Here is a 21,443-nt window from a genome sequence, read left to right as displayed (position 1 = left end):
AAAAAGGTTTTCTTTTTTCCTAGTGTTTATTACTGATGAGATTTTTTTTTTTGAGACAGAGTCCTGCTCTAGCCCAGTCCAGAGTGCCATGGCGCAGTCTCAGTTCGCTGTAACCTCCACCTCCTGAGTTGAAGTGATTCTCCTGCCTCCGGCCTTCCAAGTAGCTGGGATTACAGGCGCCCACCACCAGGCCCAACTGATTTTTGTGTTGTTAGTAGATACGGAGTTTCATCATGCTGGTCAGGCTGGTCTTGAACTCCTGGCCTCTGGTGATTCATGTGCCTCAGCTTCCCAAAGTGCTGAGTTACAGGTGTGAGCCACTGTGCCTGGCCTGATCAGTTTGCTTTTTTGAAAAACTTCTCATGCCAAACCATTAAGGATGAAATTAATTTATGTCTAAAATTGACTTTTTCTTTTCATCAGAAATTTCTTTGCCTAGTGTTGTTGTGGCTTTTATACGTCATAACCCATACTAGTTTCAGTATCTATAGTATGAAAAACAAATATTATAAACAAGAGCTAGATATTAGTGATGATAGTGGTCCTCGTTTAATATTATGCCTGCCTAGTGCACATGGATATAGGGATAACATTCCTTGTACTTTATTTGTCTAAACCTATAGTAGAGCAGCTTTAGTATTCATTTCATTCTTGTCATGTAAAGTAGAGATTTTCATTATGGTTTCTACGGGTCTAGTCAGTCTTCTTTCACTTCTACTTTTTTCTTTCTTTCTTTTTCTTTTCTTTCTTTTTTTTTTTTTTTTGTTAAGATGGAATTTAGCTCTTGTTGCCCAGGCTGGAGTACAATGGCACGATCTCAGCTCACTGCAACCTCCACCTCGGATTCAAGCGAGTCCCCTGCCTCAGCCTCCGGAGTACCTGGGATTACAGGCACCTGCTACCATGCCTGGATAATTTTTTTTTTTAATCTTAGTAGAAATGGGGTTTTTCCATGTTGGTCAGGCTGGTCTCAAACTCCCGACCTCAGGTGGTCTACCCGCCTCGGCCTCCCAAAATGCTTGGATTATAGACGTGAGCCACTGCACCTGGCCTGTTTTTATTTTTTCATAAGTTATTTGGGTACAGGTGATACCTGGTTGCAGGTGTAAGTTCTTCAGTAGTGATTTGTGAGATTTTTGGTGCATCCATCACCTGAGCAGTATATGCTGCACCTTATTTGTAGTCTTTTATCCCTCATACCCCCCACCTCTTCTTTGACCTCTACTTCTATCTACTTCTTGTCTTACCATATTATTTCTAGCAAATCCCAAACACCATTTGAATCATAAGTATTTTAGTATGTATTTTAAAACAAATACATATTTTTAAAATAAATACATTTGTTTATTTATTTATTTTTTGGAGAGGGGTTCTTGCTCTGTCTCCCAGGCCGGAGTGCATGGGCCTGATCTCTGCTCACTGCACCCTCCACCTCCTAGGTTCTAGCGATTCTCCTGCCTCAGCCTCCCGAGTAGCTTGGATTATAGGCGCACACCACCATGCCCTGCTAATTTTTGTGATTTTAGTAGAGATGGGGTTTTGCCATGTTGGTCAGGCCGGTCTTGAACTCCTGACCTCAGGTGATTCCCCTGCCTCAGCCTCCCAAACTGCTGGGATTACAGGTGAAAGCCAACACACTGGCCTTTTTTTTTTTTTTTTGAGAGAAAGTCTTGCTGCTCTGTTGCCCAGGCTGAATTAAAGTGGCATGATCATAGCTCAAATGATCCTCCCTAGGGGCTGGCACTGTAGGCACATGCTACCATAGGTGTCTTATTTTTTAAATTTTTGGTTATCAGGGGCCTCAGGCTTGTATGAACCTCCTGGCCTCAAATGATTCAAAGTAATAATACCATTGTCATTCCTAAAACCCAAACAGTTGCTTAATATAAAATATTATGTAAGCATATTCATCTACATCTTCTTAGGGAAAAAAATTATCATGCTGGGCAGGGTGGCTCATGCCTATAATCCCAGCACTTTGGGAGGCTGAGACGGGAAGATCACTCGAGGCCAGGAGTTCTAGGCCACCTTGGGCAACTTGGTGAAACCTTGTCTTTACAAAAAATACAAAAATTAGCTAAGTCATGATGACATGTACCTGTAGTCTCAGATACTTTGGGCGGGGCGGAGGCAGGAGGATAACTTGAGCCCCAGCGGTTGAGGCTGTAGTGAGCTGAGATGGTGCCACTGAACTCCAGTCTGGGCAACAGAGCAAGTCCCTGTCTCAAAAAAATAAGGAAATAAAAAATCCAATCAGTGTTGTCTCATAGATGACACATTTGATTGATTGATAGTTGTTGCATTAGAATTTAGATAAAATCTACATGTTATGATTAGTTTGTATATTTAAGTACTTTCCTAATTTATAGTTTATAGGTTTTTTTCTTTCCCTTAAGTGGGGGAGGTCATAAAGACAGAGAAAAAAGCCTATAAACTATAAAGTTTAAGAAACAAGTTGGTTTTTCATGTTTTGTTTACCACAGTATGGACTTTTTCAGTGGCAGCACTGTGGTTTATTTGAGCAGATTTCTCTGTTCTCTGTATTTCTCTTAAATTGGTAGCTGGAACTAGAGGCTGATCAGATTCCATTTTAATTGGTCAGGAACAAGGCTGTTGCATAGATGTGTGTTCTTTATCAGGAGACATAAAATGTCAGGTTTTGCATTGTTTTTGTTAGTTTATTTTACTTGTAATTATATTTTTAAAAGAAGGAAGTATGTCAAGATTCATTCAAAATTTTAATAGTATATGCAGTCTTTTAATGTAGTTCAAATTAATTACAACTAAATCAAGTCAGCTTTGTAATCAGTCTCTTCTGAACCATAATTGACAAATTAAGTGAATTAACTTTCCCTCCCCTTAAGTTTAAGTTGTTTACTTTTATTTTTTTTGAGACTGAGTCTTGTTCTGTTGCGCAGGCTGGAGTGCAGTGGCACGATCTTCACTCAGTGCAATGTCTGCCTCCTGGGTGTAAGCAATTCTTCTGCCTCAGCCTCCGGAGTAACTGAGATTGAAGATGCGCACAGCCATGTCCAGCTAATTTTTGTATTTCTTTTTTTTTTTTGAGACAGACTCTTGCTTTGTGCTCTGTCGCTCAGGCTGGAGTGCAGTGGCACCGTCTTGGCTCACTGCAACCTCCGCCTCCTGGGTTTAAACGATTCTCCTTCCTCAGCCTCCCAAGTAGCTGGGATTACAGGCACCTACCACCATGCCTGGCTATTGTTTTGTATTTTTAGTAGAGATGGGGTTTCACTGTGTTAGCCAGGTTTGTTTCGATCTCCAGACATTGTGATCCGCCGGCTTTGGCCTCCCAAAGTGCTGGGACTACAGGCGTGAGCCACCATGCCCAGCTCCTTGTATTTTTTTTAGTAGAGACGGGATTTTGTCATGTTGTCCAGACTGGTCTCGAATTCCTGACTTCAGGTGATCAACTGCCTCAGCCTCCTAAGGTGTTAGAATTACAAGTGTGAGCCACTACTCCTGGCCAGATTCCATATGCTTTTGAACTGACTTCTGAATAGTAACTAAATGGAAGCGGATACTTGTCATCATACTTTTATTTCATTTAAATGTCACTTGTTTTCATAGTGACCATATATTCAGGGTCAATATAGTGATATTCACAATGTTTCATTTGGGTAAATAATTTTATGTTTGTTTTATGATTGTGTTGGAGTAGGTGGCCTGATGTATGTCGTAAGTTAGAGCTTGTTGATAAAGAGGCTCTTTGAGCAAAGAGATGTAAGTAAAATGGATATCTGGGTAGTGAGGGAGCAGTCTGTGTAGAGTGCATGCAGGCTTAGTGGTGCATGTGGAATAATGTCACCAAAGCCTGTGTGGCTCAAATATAACATGAATAAGGAGAGAAGAGAGAAGATGTGGTAAGAGTCCCTGTCACATAATCAGATCTGGAAGCCATGGCAAGTCATTGTTTTAGGCTTTTGACTTTCACTTTGATTGGGTGAGAGCTGTTAGAAGGATTGGATCATTGGAGTGATGTGGACTGACTTAGTTTTCAAAAAGATCACTATGGTTACTGTATGAAAAATTAACTCTTGAGAGACCAAGAGACCAATGGAAGAAGCAGGAAAACCAGTGAGCAGAGTGGAGGCGTAAGAATTAGGTAATTCTTGACACTCTTTGAAGTTAAATGGTCACATTTGCAGGTGGTTTGATTAAAGGCTGTGCTTGAGAATGTAGTCAAGGCTATTTCCAAGGATTTTGGACTGAACAGCTGGAAAGATAAAGTTGTCAATTATTGAAATTTAGATGATTGGCTATAGTACATTGCTGGGGCTAGAGTAGCACTTCAAGTTGAGCTTTGAGTTTTAGGTTTGGATGCTTGTTAGACATTCTACACAAGGAGATGTGAAATTGGCTGTTGGATTTATGAGTTCAGTATACTTAGAAGAGTGTTGATACAAAATTTGAAGTTGTTAGTGTATATTTGAAGTCATAGGAATGAATGAAATTAGCAAGGGAAAAGGATTTTTCCAAAACCTGAACCTGGGAGCTTTTGCAGGTTGAAGACATTTGGGCCGAAGACCAGAAACTGGCATGGAAACTGAAGAGAGGCTGGTGAAGATAAGGAATATCAGGTGATAGTACTTTATTGGTGGCCAAGTGAGGGAAGTGTGCTTGGAGGAAAGAGCAGGCAGTTGTTTAAAATTTTTTGGTCTTAGTCTTGAACTTCAGGTTTAGCAATATGAAGGTCACTGGGGACTTCTACAGAGTTTTCTTGGCAGAATAGTAAGGGCAAAAATGTCTGATAAGTTGCTATTAATAGATTTTAGTAGTATTTATTTTCGTTTTTTTGTTTTATTTCATTTTGTGATAGGGTCTCACCCGTGTGCGCAGACTGAAGTGCAGTGGGATGATCTCAGCTCACTGCAGCCTCTGCCTCCCGGCTTCAAGTGATTCTTCCACCTCACCTTCCTGGGTAGAGGGGACTACAGGCACGTCCCACCATGCCTGGCTAATTTTTATATTTTTTGATAGAGATGGGGTTTCACCGTGTTGACCATGCTGCGATTAGTAGTATTTCTAATATATGTTCTCACTTTTTATAAAAGTCTTTCTAATGAATTACCTTTGACTCTAATTTGTTTTTCACTTTTCAATTTCTTTATAGCTATGATACTTGGGTCCATAGTAATGATGTTGATGCTGAAATTGAAGATCCACCAATTCCAGAAAAGCCATGGAAGGTAAAGATTTTAAAAAATGAGTCTCAGTCTGTCACCCAAGCTGGAGTACAGTGGTGCGATCTTGGCTTACTGCAATTTCTGTCTACCAGGTTCAAGCAATTCTCGTGCATCAACCTCCCAAATAGCTAGGACTGAAGACATGTGCCATCACGTCTGGCTAATTTTTGTATTTTTAGTAGAGATAGGATTTCACTGGGTTGGTCAGGGTAATCTTGAACCCCTGACCTCAGGTGATTCATCTCCCTCTGCCTTGGCCTCCCAAAGTGCTAGGGCTAGGTGTGAGCCACTGTGCCCCACCAAAAAAATTCTTAGAATAATCTAATAGCTTTTCTCACCTATTCTCTACAGCAATCTTTCTAAGGAGATACAAAATGTTGGTTTCCCTTTCCTGTTATCCATTTATGAGATATGCACGGCCATAAAGACTTTATTATCTAGGTCTTAGATGAAATATCTGCAGTGATGTTTGAGGAGAATCCAAAGCCAGGTCAGATTGTGGTTTGTGAGCGGGGAGCATGAGGAGTGGAGTTGACCATCACTGATGATATCGTTTGGGAAGCTTGGAACCAGTGCCTGTGTGACTTTTAGAATAATACAGACTTACTTTGTTAATCATTTCTACCATAATATAGTAAGAGTTTGTACATTGACTTGTTAATCAACTTTTAATGTGGAAATAACTTAAAGTTCAAGGGGCATGGTGGCTAACGCCTGTAAAAACAGCACTTTGGGAGGTTAAGGCAGGAGCATTGCTTGATCAGCTGGAGCTACTAAAAGAAAATATTATCCAAGCATAATGCCAAGTGCCCTATAGTCCTGGCTACATACTTGGAAGGTTGAGGCAAGAGGATTGCTTGAGCTGAGGAGGTTGAGGCTGTAGTGAGCCATGATTGCACGACCTCACTCCAGCCTTCGTAACAAATTAAGACCCTATCTCAAAACAAAAAAGAATCATTTTAAAAGTTGCAGGAGTAGTATAAAACAAAGCACTACTCTGTACCCTTCTTCCAGATTTTTCTATTTTTAACTGTTTTAGGAATTAAGTCTTGAAATTATACTATAATAGTAAAGGAGTAAACTATATGACCTATGAGCCATGTAATGTTGTGAAGTACTACTGAAGGATTTTTAGACGTATATTTCCCAGTAGATTAATAGTATAAGAAGTTTAAGACTGGGAATGATGGGAGAGCTTACTGTGGTATCACATTATTAGGAAGGAAACTAGGCTCCAGAAGTTAAGTGGTTTTACCCGAGGACACAGACTTTTGTATTATTTTGACATGAAGTTTTTTTTTCAGATAATAGAGCAGAGGGTTTGAGAGCTCAGGCAGAACTTAGTGCAAATCCAAGTTTTGCCCCTCATTAGGGGTGTAACTAGTCAGCTTACTAAAACTGTTTGCCCTAATTTTCTGATTTGGAAAGCCAGAGAATATAATAACTGCATTATTTCACTGTGCTTAGGAAGGTTAAATAGGATTATATGTGTAAGGGGTTCATCATAGTGCTCAGCACAAACAGTTGTTAGCTGTTTTCTTCTAACATGCTTTCTCAGGAGATTTCTTTCAAGGATTTCTCAATAGTTAAAGGATGTTCAGTACGAATATTCAGCTTTAAAAGAAAAACATAAACACGTTTCTCACACTTTGGAAAACATTATTCTGACATTTATTTTCTGAGCTATCACTTAGTTAATTTGCCCTTTTCTTTAGCACAGCCCTATTTTCTTTTTCTAATTAGCTTAAGGCTTCTCAGTACTTTATACACTCTTCTCATAATTTGTCCATTTAGGAGTCTTTTCAGGTTACGTTATTGGAGGCCTTATTTGTCTTTGACAGGCTGTTAATTTTGTGTTTGTGTATATTACTGTGTAACTGTAGTTTTCAAGGGAGAGGAGGTATGTAGTCAAATGGATATCAATCTTAACTCAAGGTACATGAAAGGCATATCCCAAATAACCAGTTTAGTAGCTCTTTCAAAAACAAAACAGGGAGTTTAGATTGACAAATTACTAGGAAGTTCATATTATTTTCTAGTCATTGCCACAGTGTATCTTGTTTTTACAGTGTTCTAGGAGGGCTTATAGTTCTTTTGTAATCTGTTCCTGACTGGGCATGTTCATTTCAACCAACACTACCCCAACTGAAACCCCACTGTGACTTGAGTTTTTTTGTACAGGGAAGAATTGTCTAGTGTCAAATTCCAGTTATGTCCCCATTGAGAAATACTGTTGGATAACGTGGAATGTTACATAGGTTAGGCCTGTGGTTTAAGTATCTATCTATATGTGTGTGTATATATATATCTACATTTGTACAACATCTGGACAACATTTTATTAATTCTTACTCAGAAGCATGAAATAAAACAAGGGAGGTGGCCATATAAATGACTGGGAAGAACCCACCATCTGACTCTCACTTTTCCATTTTTACCTCAGCCTTGGCTATCCATGAAAGATTTCCATAAGCACCATGTGTACTTGTTGGGACAGGTAATAGGCCTCTGCAAATTTGCTCTTTCATCAACACTTAGAGTGTTGTTGATAAACTCAGAGACATCCTTTGTGCCTAGAGCAATGACTGATTTTTGGCTCTGTGCTGTTGAATGTTTTTATCAGTGATTTTCATGAACATAAGGATGAAATGATTAAGAAAAACAAATTTGAGGAGCTTTGCTATCAAAATCTAAGTCTAATATAAATTAGTGATGGTTTTTTGTCTTCTTTACCTGGTAAAAGATGTGGAATAAAAATCGAGATGAATAAATTACGACTCATATATCTTTAGTAGTATTACATTATTAAAGTGTTTTATACATTTGAGGGTTTGAAAATAATCAGCTTGTTTCTTTTTCAGTACTTTAAAACCTTGAATGATTTTATTATTTATGTAGGTATTCATGCTTTGATATGGTTTTAGGTTCATGTGAAATGGATTTTGGACACTGATATTTTCAACGAATGGATGAATGAGGAGGATTATGAGGTGGATGAAAATAGGAAGCCTGTGAGTTTTCGTCAGCGGATTTCAGCAAAGAATGAAGAGGTATTTTCTTTGGCACTGTTTCTCACCATTAAATCTTCCTTCTTGGCCTAAATCTTATCTAATCTTCATCAATAAATCGTCACATACAAATCACTTAGAAACTTTCACATCTACCTGATGGCTGATGTGCTGTCACGTAACAGGTATTTTAGAAGTTGGTATCCTCCCAAAAAGGAGTATGAAAATCTCAAAAGGTTGTTATTTAAAGTGGCCCATGCAGAAGGGTAGTGGTATGGCTGATTTTGCCCACTAGATCTGAAATGTAATATAATCAGAGTAGAATTTAATATAGCTATTGGTTTTCCTATGGAAAACTCATTTTGTTTAATATGTTTATATATTTTTTGAGACTAAGTTTTGCTCTGTCATCCAGGCTGGAATGCAGTGTCACAGTCTCGGTTCACTGCAATGTCTGTCTCCTGATTGAAGTAGTTCTACTGCCTCAAGCCTCCTGAGTAGCTGGGATTATAGGCACCCCCCCACCACACTTGGGTAATTTTTGTATTTTTAGTAGAGATAGGGTTTTGCCATGTTGGCTAGGCTGGTCCTGAACTCTTGACCTCAGGTCATCCATCTGCCTCGGCCTTCCAAAGTGCTGGGATTACAAGCACGAGCCATCATGCCTGGCCTGTTTAATATTATTATTTATTATCATTATTATTTTTTTGAGACAATCTCACTCTGTCACCTATGCTGGAGTACAGTGGCGCAATCTCGCCTTACTGCAACCTCTGCCACCTGGGTTCAAGCGACTCTACTGCCTCAGCCTTCAAGTAGCTGGGATTACAGGTACCTGCCACTGCACCTGGCTAATTTTTGTAGTTTTAGTTTAGATGGGGTTTTACCATCTTGACAGTCTGATCTTGAACTCCTGACCTGGTAATCCTCCTGCCTCGACCTCTCAAAATGCTGGGATTACAGGCGTGAGCCATGGTGCCCAGCTTCTGTTTAATATTCTTAAATAACTTTGTTAGTGCACGGATAGTAGTGTAAAGTACAGGCCTTAAACACCTTAAGAGTTTCAGTTCATACATAGAGCAAATTGAGGAAAAAAGAAAAAGGAAGAAAATGTTTTTTAAAATGAAAAAAAATAAAGGAGTTACAGTTCAGTCTGCCTTTCTGAGGGTAGACGACTTTACATTTTATATCCATTAAGTTGTTCAACCACTTAGATAGTTATCCACGATTCCTTGTAAGGCACAACTTGTGTGGTAGGTGTCACTAGAAGATGACACCGAGAAGAAGGCATGTTAGTATTGGGTTTGTGATAGCTTTAGAGACTTGTAGTTCCTTTTCCTGGGGTATTATTGTTTACTTTTTTTTTGAGATGGAGTCTTACTCTGTCACCCACGCTGGAATGTAGTGGCACGATCTTGGCTGACTGCAATCTCTGCCTCCTGGGTTCAAGCTATTCTCCTGCCTCAGCCTCCTAAGTAGTTGGGACTATAGGTATGCGCCACCACATCCGGCTCATTTTTGTATTTTTAGTAGAGACAGGGTTTCACCATGTTGGCCAAGCTGGTCTTGAACTTCTGACCTCAGATGATCCACCTGCCTTGGCCTCTGAAAGTGCTAGGATTACAGGCTTGAGCCACTGTGCCTGGCCTGTTTTATTTTTGGAAAAGCTTTGAGATGGATATTCTTTGAACCATTGACTTACAGAGTGTACAGTTCTTTCATATCTATTTCAGTGCTGTGACTGTACTACAAAAACTTTACTGTTTTTCACATTAATATATACACACACACACACACAATTTTTTTTTTTTGAGACTGAGTTTTGCTGTTGTTACCCAGACTGGAGTGCAATGGCACGATCTCGGCTCACCGCAACCTCCGCCTTCTGGGTTCAAGCAATTCTCCTGCCTCAGCCTCCCGAGTAGTTGGAACTACAAGCACGCACCACCATGCCCAGCTAATTTTTGTATTTTTAGTAGAGATGGGGTTTCACCTCGTTGACCAGGATTGTCTCGATCTCTTGACCTTGTGATCCACCTGCCTCGGCCTCCGAAAGTGCTGGGATTATAGGCGTGAGCCACCGTGCCCGGCCTATATATATTCATTTTTTGAGATGGAGTCTTGCTCTGTTGTCCAGGTTGAAGTGCAGTGGAACAATCTTGGCTGAATGCAGTCTCTGCCTCCCAGGTTCAGGTGATTCTTCAGCCTCAGCCTCCCCAAAAGCTGGGATTACAGGTGCACACCACCACACTTGGCTAATTTTTGTATTTTCAGTAGAGGTGGGGTTTCACCATGTTGGCCAGGCTGATCTTGAACTTCTGACCTTAGTTGATCCACCTGCCTTGGCCTTCCAAAGTGGTGGGATTACAGGTTTGAGCCACCACGCCTGGCCAATTCTTAGGAAAAATATTAGGAAACAAAAATATTAAATGTCTGGGCACAATGGCTCACACCTGTAATCCCAGCACTTTTGGAGGCTGAGGTGGGAGGACTGTTTGAGCCCAGAAGTTTGAGAACAGCCTGGGCAATATAGCAAGACCTCTTCAAATGATAAAAAAAAATTAAAAATAAGAAAAAAGAAAAATGTTTTACAATTGAATCTTTGTCATACGTTTTTACTTGTAATTGGTTCCTGTTTGTATTGGAATTGGACTCCTCAAAAAAATTTTTTTTACCACCCCCTTTTTATGATGCTGATGACAATTCAAATTCTCTTATTTTAATGTTTCCCAGCAGATATACTTACATATTTGCTTTCTCTTACTGTATTTTAATCCAAGGCTTTTGTCATTAGGAATATTACCGTTTCTCCATTACATTATTTAACTGGCCTGTTCATACCCATTCCTGTTCAGATTTAGTTTATTCATTTGTTTTTAGGAGATAATATAAAGATGGATATTTGTTAATAGGGCTGGGCATGGTGGCTCATGCCTGTAATTCTAGTACTTTCAGAGGATAGGGTAAATGGATTGCTTGAGCCCAGGAGTCTGAGACTAGCCTGGGCAATATGGCAAGACCCCGTCTCTGCAAAAAATACAAAAATTAGCGGGGCATGTGCACACCTGAAGTCCCAGCTACTTGGGAGGTTGGGGTGAGGGGGATCAGTTGAGTCCAGGAGGTTAAGGCTGCAGTGAGCCACAACTACTTAAACTTGGGAGTTGGAGGTTGCAATGAGCTGAGATCACGCCTCTGTACTCCAGCCTTGGTGTCACAGTGAGACCCTGTCTCCAAAAAAAAAAAAAAAAGGAAAACATTTAACTTCAGCTTTACTATATCATTCAAAGGTGTGTATCCTTTAGATTTTTTTTTTCCAAACTGCTATTACATACACATAAGGTATTTAAGGTTCTCAGTTTGATGCTATGGAGCTTCTGAATGAAAATAACGGTTGTAAGGAATAGGATGGAAACAGAGAAAATTAATGTTTAATTCATGGATTTTTTTTTTTGCTTTGTTTTGGTGTGAGACAGAATCTCATTCTATTGCCTAGGCTGTTGTGTGGTGGTGTGATCATAGCTCACTGTGACCTTGACCTCCTGAGCACAAGGTATCCTCCTACCTCAGTTTTCCGAGTAGTTGGGGCTACAGACGTGCACCCCCATGCTCAGCTAACCTTTTTTGTATGTTTTTGTAGAGAGGAGGTCTTACTATGTTTTCCCAGGTTGGTCTTGAACTGGGCTCAAGCAGCCCTACTGCCCGCCTTAGCCTCCCAAAGTGCTGGAATTACAGGTGTGAGCCACCATGCTCAGCCTAATTGATGTTTTAATTTCGAATTATTTACCTATATCTCTGAATGCTTTTACCTAATCTAGTACTGTAGATCATTTAGGTGTTTTTTTTCTTTGTGATCATCTGTTTATTAAATTGGTAGTTACTGTCTGCAGGTTTACTTCTGTATGTTGATCTTGTGTCTTGAATCTTTCCTGAACTTGTTCATTAGATCTAGTAGGTTTTTTGTTGTTGTTGTTTTATTAATGAGTTAGGGGTTTTTTATGTATAAAATGGTATCATCGGCAAGCAGGGATAGTTTTACTTACAAAGATTGACTTTTTTTCCTTCTTTGAGACAGTCTTGCTCTGTCACTCAGGCTGGAGTACAGTGGCATGATCACAGCTTAGTGCAACCTTTGCCTACCAAGTTCAAGCAATTCTCGTCTCAGCCTCCTGAGTAGCTGGGAGTATAGGCAAGTGCCACCATACCCAGCTAATTTTTTGGATTTTTAATAGAGACAGAGTTTCCTTGTATTGGACAGGTTGATCTTGAACTCTTTGCCTCAAGTGATCTTCCCGCCTCAGCCTCCCTGATGGGATCACAGGCATGAGCCATGGCACCCAGCCTACGGGTTGACTTTTAAATGATGTTGCCATCTTGCTTAACATCTCTTATGACATAACGTTATCTTTTCTACTTATTTTAAGATTAATTTCTATAGTTCTACATTTTCACAGGATCATTTGGCCTGTCTTTGCCTTTTTTTTTTTTTTTTTTTTTTTTTTTGAGACGGAGTTTCGCTCTCGTTACCCAGGCTGGAGTGCAATGGCGCGATCCTGGCTCACAGCAACCTCCGCCTCCTGGGTTCAGGCAATTCTCCTGCCTCAGCCTCCTGAGTAGCTAGGATTACAGGCATGCACCACCATGCCTGGCCAATTTTGTATTTTGTATTCTTTTCATTTGCTCTGAATTAAGGATATGCTATTGTCTTTGTGTGTGGAGACTCACGTTTGGTCAAGGATTTGTAGAAATTGAGGAGTTAGCAAAGATAGTTGATATTTATTTCCGTTTACTTCTTGCTAGCCAGTCAGAAGTCCAGAAAAAAGAGATAGAAAAGCATCAGCTAATGCTAGAAAGAGGAAACATTCGCCTTCGCCTCCTCCTCCCACACCAACAGAATCACGGAAGAAGAGTGGAAAGAAAGGGTAAGAACTATTACATAATTCAAAGGGCATTAAAACAGGCTGGACGTTGTGGTTTACACCTGTAATCCCAGCACTTTGGGAGGCCGAGGCAGGTAGATCACCTCAGGTTAGGAAGTACTTCTGTGGTATTTCTCTGTGTTGGTATGAATTATGTTATGTGAGTGTAAAGATTGCTGTCCTGTATCCTTTGTAATTCCTAAAGGTAAAGAATCTACGGGTTTCTTTTCTTTTCAGCCCTCTGGCAATTATTAGTTTTACAGATTAATACTGATTTGATTGAATTTTTGGTGTAAGAGCAATGGAAGTTTCCTTTTTTTACTCAGACCCCTCCCTATTCTTTATTTTTATTTTTTTTAGAAGGAGTTTTTTTTTTTTTTTTTTGAGACGGAGTTTTGCTCTTGTTTACCCAGGCTGGAGTGCAATGGCGCGATCTTGGCTCACCGCAACCTCCACCACCTGGGTTCAGGCAATTCTCCTGCCTCAGCCTCCCAAGTAGCTAGGATTACAGGCATGCACCACCATGCCTGGCCAATTTTGTATTTTTAATACAGATGGGGTTTCTCCATGTTAAGTCAGGCTGATCTCGAACTCCCGACCTCAGGGGATCCACTCGACCTGGCCTCCCAAAGTGCTGAGATTCCAGGCCTGAGCCACTGTGCCTGGTGGAAGTTTTTATACAGAAGAATTAGTACTGTATTTAGGGATTCTACTTGGAGTTCCTGATACTTGGACGAAAAAAGGGCCACAAAAACAAAATGATACATAACTTTAATCACATATGTAATTGCTTATAATTTGAGAGAGAATATGTTATATTTCCTTAGCAGATGTTCTCTTATTACACTAATTTAAGTCCTTTTTGTGATAGTGTCTACAATTGACTGGTAGGATATTTTGCATTTTTTAATGCACGTTAACTTTTATTTTTATTTCATTGGCTGGTTAGATGTAATTTGGAGGAAGTTACCTAATATTTTCTTTTCAATGTTTGCCTTGTAAATTTAATTTTATTATTATTTTTTATGAGACCAAGTCTTGCTCTGGCAGTCAGGCTCGATTTCAGTGGCATGATATCAGCTCACTGCAACCTCTGTCGCCCCAGCTCAAGCAATTCCCCTGCCTCCAGCCTGCCAAGTAGCTGGGATTATAGGCAGCTGCCACCATGCCTGGCTAAGTTTTGTGTGGCTTTTTTTTTTTTTTTTTTTTTTTTTTTGAGATGGCGTCTCACTGTGTCACCTAGACTGGAGTCCAGTGGTGTGATCTCGGCTTACTGCAAACTCTGCCTACCAGGTTCAAGGGATTCTCCTGCCTCAGCCTCCCCAGTGGCTGGGATTACAGGCAGCTGCCACCATGCCCAGCTAATTGTTTTGTATTTTTAGTAAGACGGGGCTTCTCCATGTTGGACAGGCTAGTATCGAATTCCTGACCTCAGGTGATTCTCCCGCCTCTGCCTCCCAAAGTGCTGGGATTACAGGTGTGAGCCACCGTGCTGATCTTATGTATTTTTATTAGAGACAGGGTTTCACCATGTTGGCCAGGCTGGTCTCGAACTCCTGACCTTCGGTAATCTGCCTGCCTCTGCCTCCCAAAGTACTGGGATTACAGGTGTGAGCCACTATACCCAGCCTGCCTTTTTTATTTTTAAAACTTACTTTAGACAAAGTCTGTCTCTGTTACCTAGGCAGGAGTGCGCTAGCACACACTCAGCTCATTGCAGCTTCCACCTTCCGGGTTCAAGCGATTCTCCTGCTTCAGTCTGCTGAGTAGCTGGGATTATAGGCGCCTGCCACCATGCCTGGCTCATTTTTGTCGTTTTAGTAGAGATGGGAATTCGCCATGTTGACAGGCTGATCTCAAACTCCTGACCCCAAGTGATCCACCAGCCTTGGCCTCTCAAAGTGCTGAGGTTACAGACATGAACCTCTGTGACCGGCATACTGTTTGTCTTTTAAAGACAAAGCTGCATATAGTTTACAATTAATGAAGGTGTAGAGCCTCAGAAACTGTTTACTATAAGTAGCTATAATCAGTCTTATTTATATTTCACATATCTTGTATGTTTTAGCCAAACTAGCCTTTATGGGAAGCGTAGAAGTCAGAAAGAGGAAGATGAACAAGAAGATCTAACCAAGGATATGGAAGACCCAACACCTGTACCCAATATAGAAGAAGTAGTACTTCCCAAAAATGGTTTGTATTCTTCTGCATGAGAATGTTAGATTTAATTTAGTAATTCTCAGCAGCGCCATGGGATGATTCATTGCTTGCTGTGGGTCCACAGTTCTTGACTTTCAAATATGAATAGATTGTCCTTCTTAAGGATATCTTTTTTGAACTTTCTTTAATCATTTGAATATTTATTGAGAGAACATACAGCAACCAAAAACTTCTCTAAATTTAGTAATATTTTAAAATTAATGGTTTTGTGTTGTTTTTTTTGGGGGGGGGCGGGAACAGAGTCTTGCTCTGTCACTCAGACTGGAGTGCAGTGGCATGATCTCGGCTCACTGTAGCCTCCGCCTCCCGGGTTCAAGCAATTCTCCTGTCTCAGCCTCCCAAGTAGCTGGGACTACAGGCGTGTGCCACCATTCATGGCTAATTCTTGTATTTTTAGTAGAGACAGGGTTTCATTGTGCTAGTCATGTTGGTTTTGATCTCCTGACCTCATGATCTGCCCACCTTGGCTTCCATAGTGCTGGGATTACAGGGGTGTAATTACAGCAGGGTGAGCCAGCACACTGGCCAAAATTAATGGTTTTTAAACTGCAACAGAATCATATTCTTATGAAAAAGTGTTGTACATACCTATATACAATTTAACCTATTGAAATCTCTAGGAATTGCTTTTTGTGAATGCATATTTGAAGATATCCAGTATGATGAATTTTTTCTAAGTGTAATGAACCTTAGTTACCAGTCATGTAAATTCTGGCCTAACTTCTATTTAATGTAATTAAATTCAAAGTGGACTGGGCATGGTGGCTTATGCCTGTAACCCCAGCACTTTGGGAGGCTGAGGCAGGTGGATCACTTGAGGCCAGGAGTTCAGGATCAGCCTGGCCAACATAGTGAAATCCCATCTCTACTAAAACTACAGAAATTAACTGGGCATGGTGGTGCATACCTGTAATCCCAGCTTCTCAGGCGGCTGAGGCAGGAGAATTGCTGGAACCCAGGAGGTGGAGGTTGCAGTGAGCCGAGATTGCGCCACTGCACTCCAGCCCGGGCAAGAGTGGGACTCCATCTCAAAAAAAGAAAATCCAAAGTGTTTTTTAAATATTGATAAGGTATTTTTTATTGACCATTAAATCTTTGTGTCCTCAGTGAATCAGTAATTAGATTTTCAAAAAATAAGCTCCAGCATACTTTAAAGACCCGTGATAAGCATTTTATTTATTAGTCCTTTCCACCCATCTTTATGGGAGCATCTTGTAATAAGAGACTATGCATATCAGTTGGTGCATTATAGCTCTCATCTGAGTTGACAAAGTTTACTGGGGTCTAGAAAGTGGAGATTTAAAATTTGGAGACTAGAAACTAAGTCATTAAAGTTGTTAGTAGGTTTTTTTTTTTTTTTTTTAATACTTTACTGAAATGAAATTACAGGAGAAATTAGAACCTTTTCTGGTTATAATAGAATCTAATATTCTATTAGAAGCTTAATTACAGTTTTGTCAAAACAGTCTAAGGTGGAGGATTGTGGTAAATTATAAGGTATCTTTTTTGTATTTTACTATTCTGGGAGCATTAAAAATAATGAAAAGTAGAAAAAAAGTCTAGGATTTAGATTAAGATGTATACCAAGCATATAACTCTCTCTCCTGTGCTAAACTTGTGCATTGACAGAAAAGACTATTAAAAAAGAGCCTAGGAAATCCGGACCATTATTTTCCATTATTGAGAAATTTCTAAAATACAGGAAGCTATCTGGATGTTTTATATAAAAGTAAGATGAGTTACTAAAACTCAGGAAGCATACAGTTAAAAATAGGAAAAGACTATATGGTTTATATGGCACCAAACAGAGCAACTGATAAAGTGATTCAGATGGGCACTGGGTGGGTCTATGTATATATACATACATCTATTAGTGTGATTAATACCAGGAGAAGCTAGGCTCATCAGCATCTGTATTTTGCACTGAGCTGATGGTGTGTTGTCTGGTCGTAGACTAAAGCACTAAGGCTAAAGGTGAAAAACATGCAAGGAAAGTATCCCAAGCAGTTCTTGACCTCCAGATGGAGGGGTTGAAAGGATAAAAAAATATTGAACAGGAGAATTAGTACTTGGCCTTTTTATTGGTTTTCTAGTGAGTTTATTTGATTCAAACATTTCATTTTTCTAAATTTAAGTGTAAGCAATTCAAGCCCCTATTCACAGTTGCTTGGATTTTCATTTTCTTAATGCTTTTTTTGGAGGACAGGTGCTGTTAACTTTTCTTGCGTCCTAGGAAATTTTTTGCCTGCATTAGTGTTGCAAATGTGTTTTTTCTCTCTCTCTCTCTCTTCTTTTTTTTCTTAGTTTTCTTTTTTATCTTCTCCCCTTTTCTCTTTTTTCTTTCTCTCCTTCCCTCCCTCCCTCCTTTTCTGTCTCTCCCTCTCTCTCCCTCCCCCTCCTATCTCCCCCTCTCTCCCTTCCCCCATCCTCTTCTCTCCCCACCCCCCGACCCCTCTCCCAGGCTGGAGTGCAGTGGCACCATCTCTGCTTACTGCAACCTCTGCCTCCCGTGTTCAAGCAATTCTTCTGCCTCAGCCTCCTGAATAGCTGGGATTACAGGTGTGTGCCACCACACCCAGCTCATTTTTTTGTCCTTTTAGTAGAGACAGAGTTTCACCATGTTAGCCAGGATGGTCTCAATCTCCCAACCTTGTGATCTGCCTGATTTGGCTTCCCAAAGTGCTGCGTTTACAGGCATGAGTCACCATGCCAGTCCTAATTGTTTAATATACTTTTAAAGGATTATTTTAGTCTGTATTTGTAGAGGATATTGATCTTTAACTTTCTGTTCTTAGCATTTCCTCATTAGGTTTTGCTCTGCTGGCCTCATAAAAAATGAGTTTGGAATTTGTTTTTTTTTTTTTTTTTTAAGAAAAAAAAAATTTTGGGTTTCAGCCAGGTGCAGTAGTTCATGCCTGTAATCCCAGCATTTTCAGAGGCTGAGGTGGGAGGATTACTTGAGGTCAGGAGTTCAAGACCAGCCTGGCTAACATGCTGAAACCCCTTCTCTACTAAAAATACAAATATTAACCAGGCGTAGTGGCGTGTGCCTGTAATCTCAGCTACTCAAGAGGCTGAGGCAGGAGAATTGCTTGATCCTGGGAGGCAGAGGTTGCAGTGAACTGAGATCAGACACTGCATTCCAGTCTCAGTGACAGAGCCAGACTCTGTCTTAAAAAAAAAAAAAAAAAAAAAAAGTCAAGGCTGTGTGGCCCAGGCTGGAGTGCATTGGCACAATCATGGCTCACTGCTCAGTCAAGTGATTCTCCTACCTCTGCCACTTGTGTAGCTGGGATACAGGTGCCTACCACCACATTTGCCTGATTTTTATTCATTGTAGAGACATGGTCTTGCCATATTGCTCAAGCTGGTCTCAAACTCCTGAGCTCAAGCAGTCTGCCCGCCTCAGCCTCCCAAAGTGCAAACCACCATGCCTGGCTTATTTTATAGTTAATTTCTAATTAAAATCTGTGGCAGACCTGGACATGATGGTGTTTCCTGTAGTCTTAGCTATTGGGTGGGATGATCACTGAAACCAAGAACGTTGAGGCTTGCTTCAGTGGGCCATGATCACATCACTGCACTGCAGCCTGGTCTAAGGAGTGAGACCCTGACTCAAGAAAAAAAACATTCATTGTAATTTTAGTGTTTTGAAATTAATTCACACTTGTTTTATTGCCCAGCATATAGTCTATTTTGGTGAATCTTTACTTGTACTAGTTGAAAAGGACATGTTTTGTGCAGTTTTTGAGTCTAGTGTTCTATAAATTTTTTTATTGTTGTTGTTTTGTTTGTTTGTTTTTGAGACAGAATCTGGCTGTCTCGCCCAGACTGGAGTGCAGTGGCGCGATCTTGGCTCACTGCACCCTCAGCGTTTTACTGATTCTCTTGCCTCAGCCTCCGAAGTAGCTGGAATTACAGGTGCCCACCACCATGCCCGACCAAGTTTCTTTTAAATTTTTAGTACAGACAGGGTTTTGCCATATTGGCCAGGCTGGTCTTCGACTTCTGACCTGAGGTGATCCACCCGCCTTGGCCTTCCAAAGCGCTAGGATTATAGGCATGAGCCACTGTGTCTGCCCCCCCCCCCCGTTCACCCCCTTTTTTTCTTTTCTTACTACATTTTTTTGAGATGGAGTCGGAGTCTTGCTCTGTCACCCAGGCTTAAGTGCAGTGGCATGATCTTGACTCACTACAACCTCTGCCTCTTGAGTTCAAGTGATTGTCTCATACATGAGCCACTGCACCTGCCCCCCCGCCCCCATTTTTTTTTTCTTTTCTTACTACATTTTTTTGAGATGGAGTCTTGCTCTGTCACCCAGGCTTGAGTGCAATGGCATGATCTTGACTCACTACAACCTCTGCCTCTTGAGTTCAAGTGATTCTCATGCCTCAACCTCCCAAGTAGCTGGGATTGCCGATGTGCACCACTATGTCTGACTAATTTTTGTATTTTTATTAGAGACGGAGTTTCACTGTGTTGCCCAGGCTGGTCTTGAACTCCTGACTTTAAGTGATCTGCCCACCTTGGCCTCCCAAAGTGGTGGGATTACAGGCGTGAGCCACTGTGCCCAATGCTTGCTTTTTTTTTTTTTTTTTTTTGAGACAGAGTCTCACTCTGTCACCAGGCGCCAGGCTGGAGTGCAGTCGCGGGTCCTCGGCTCACTGCAATCTCCGCCTTCTGGGTTTAAGCAATTCTCCTGCCTCAGCCTCCCAGGTAGCTGGGACTACAGGTGCACGCCACCACGCCCAGCTAATTTTTTTGTATTTTTAGTAGAGATGGGGTTTCAGGATGGTCTTGATCTCTTGACCTTGTGATCCGCCCTCCTCGACCTATCAAAGTGCTGGGATTACAGGCGTGAGCCACTGTGCCCTGCCGCCCAATGCTTTTTTTACTTTTAATTTTAATTTTTTTGAGACAGTCTTACTCTGTTGCCTAGGCTGGAGTGCAGTGGTGTGATCTCCACTCACTGCAGCCTCTGACCTCTGTGTTCAGGTGATTCTCCTGCCTCAGCCTTCTTAGTAGCTGGGACTACAGGCACATGCTACCATGCCTGGCTAATTTTTGTATTTTTATTAGGGGCAGGGTTTCACCATGCTGGCCAGGCTGGTCTTCAACTTCTGACCTCAGATGATCCACCCATCTCAGCCTCCCAATGGGCTAGGAATACAGGCATGAGCTACCATGCCTGGCCATTCCCAACCTTTTTAAACTACTTTTAATACTGTGTTCTGGCTTGTCTATTGTTTCCTACATTTTTAAAAATAAATTTTATTTATTTTTGGTAATATAGCATTGATAGAAGTAAGATTTATGTCACATAACAAAATTAATTATTTTACACCCAGGCTGGACTACAACTATGGGATCATAGCTCACTGCAGCCTTCACATCCTAGGCTCAAGTGTTCTTTCTGCCTCAGTGTCCCTAGTAGCTAGGACTTACAGGCGTGAGCCACCATACCCAGTTATAAGGGCATTAATCCCATTCTTGAGGGGCCTATCCTCCTGACTTAATTATCTTCCAGAGGTCTCACTTCTAAATACCAGAACACTATGGTTGGGTTTTGATATATGAATTTTGTGGGGACACATTTTTTTCTGTTACTGTGTTTAGCTCATCAGATAAGTTTAGAATCATTGTTACCTAATCGAAGTCAAAACGTAAGAAATTTAGCACTTTAAACTTATTTTTTTTGAGAAAATATTTATTTGCCCATTTACAAACAAAGTGTATAAAGAGTCTGAACCCTTTAGACTAAATTAGAAAGTATTAACTGTTGATTATGTCAGATTGGTAATTTCTTAGAAATACATGGCCAGTAATGTGTGAAAAGATGGCCAACCTCACTTAAGCAAAGATATGTAAGTTCTTCAAATAACTATTTTCATCTATAAGTTTTTCAAAACCTAAAAGGTAGGTGAAAAACTGTGAAAGTTTTGAGGGAATGAGTTCTATCCAATGTGGTTGATAGAAGCATAAATTAATGAAGACACAACACAATTTGGCTGCGTGGTTTTTGTTTTTTTGAGATGGAGTCTCCATCACTCAGGCTGGAATGCAGTGGCGTAGTTTCGGCTCACTGCAACCTCCAC

The 21,443-nt window shown here is 40.7% G+C and overlaps 1 protein-coding gene across 9 annotated transcripts in view; it reads left to right on the top strand.

Annotated features, from left to right (window-relative positions):
- Positions 1–21,443, top strand: part of SMARCC1 (SWI/SNF related BAF chromatin remodeling complex subunit C1) — a 187,391-nt gene that overhangs the window by 57,180 nt on the left and 108,768 nt on the right. For all 9 annotated transcript variants that reach the window (XM_078350733.1, XM_035275228.3, XM_035275230.3 and 6 more), the window contains 4 exons: positions 5,132–5,207; positions 8,128–8,253; positions 13,009–13,130; positions 15,196–15,320. In XM_078350733.1, the coding sequence (XP_078206859.1) occupies positions 5,132–5,207; positions 8,128–8,253; positions 13,009–13,130; positions 15,196–15,320 (449 nt within the window). The remainder of the gene's footprint in view (positions 1–5,131; positions 5,208–8,127; positions 8,254–13,008; positions 13,131–15,195; positions 15,321–21,443) is intronic.

Source organism: Callithrix jacchus, chromosome 15 (assembly GCF_049354715.1).
Source record: "Callithrix jacchus isolate 240 chromosome 15, calJac240_pri, whole genome shotgun sequence".
NCBI lineage: Eukaryota > Metazoa > Chordata > Mammalia > Primates > Cebidae > Callithrix > Callithrix jacchus.
The sequence above is the reverse complement of the archived record's forward strand: the minus strand, read 5'-3'. Positions and strand labels throughout refer to the sequence as shown.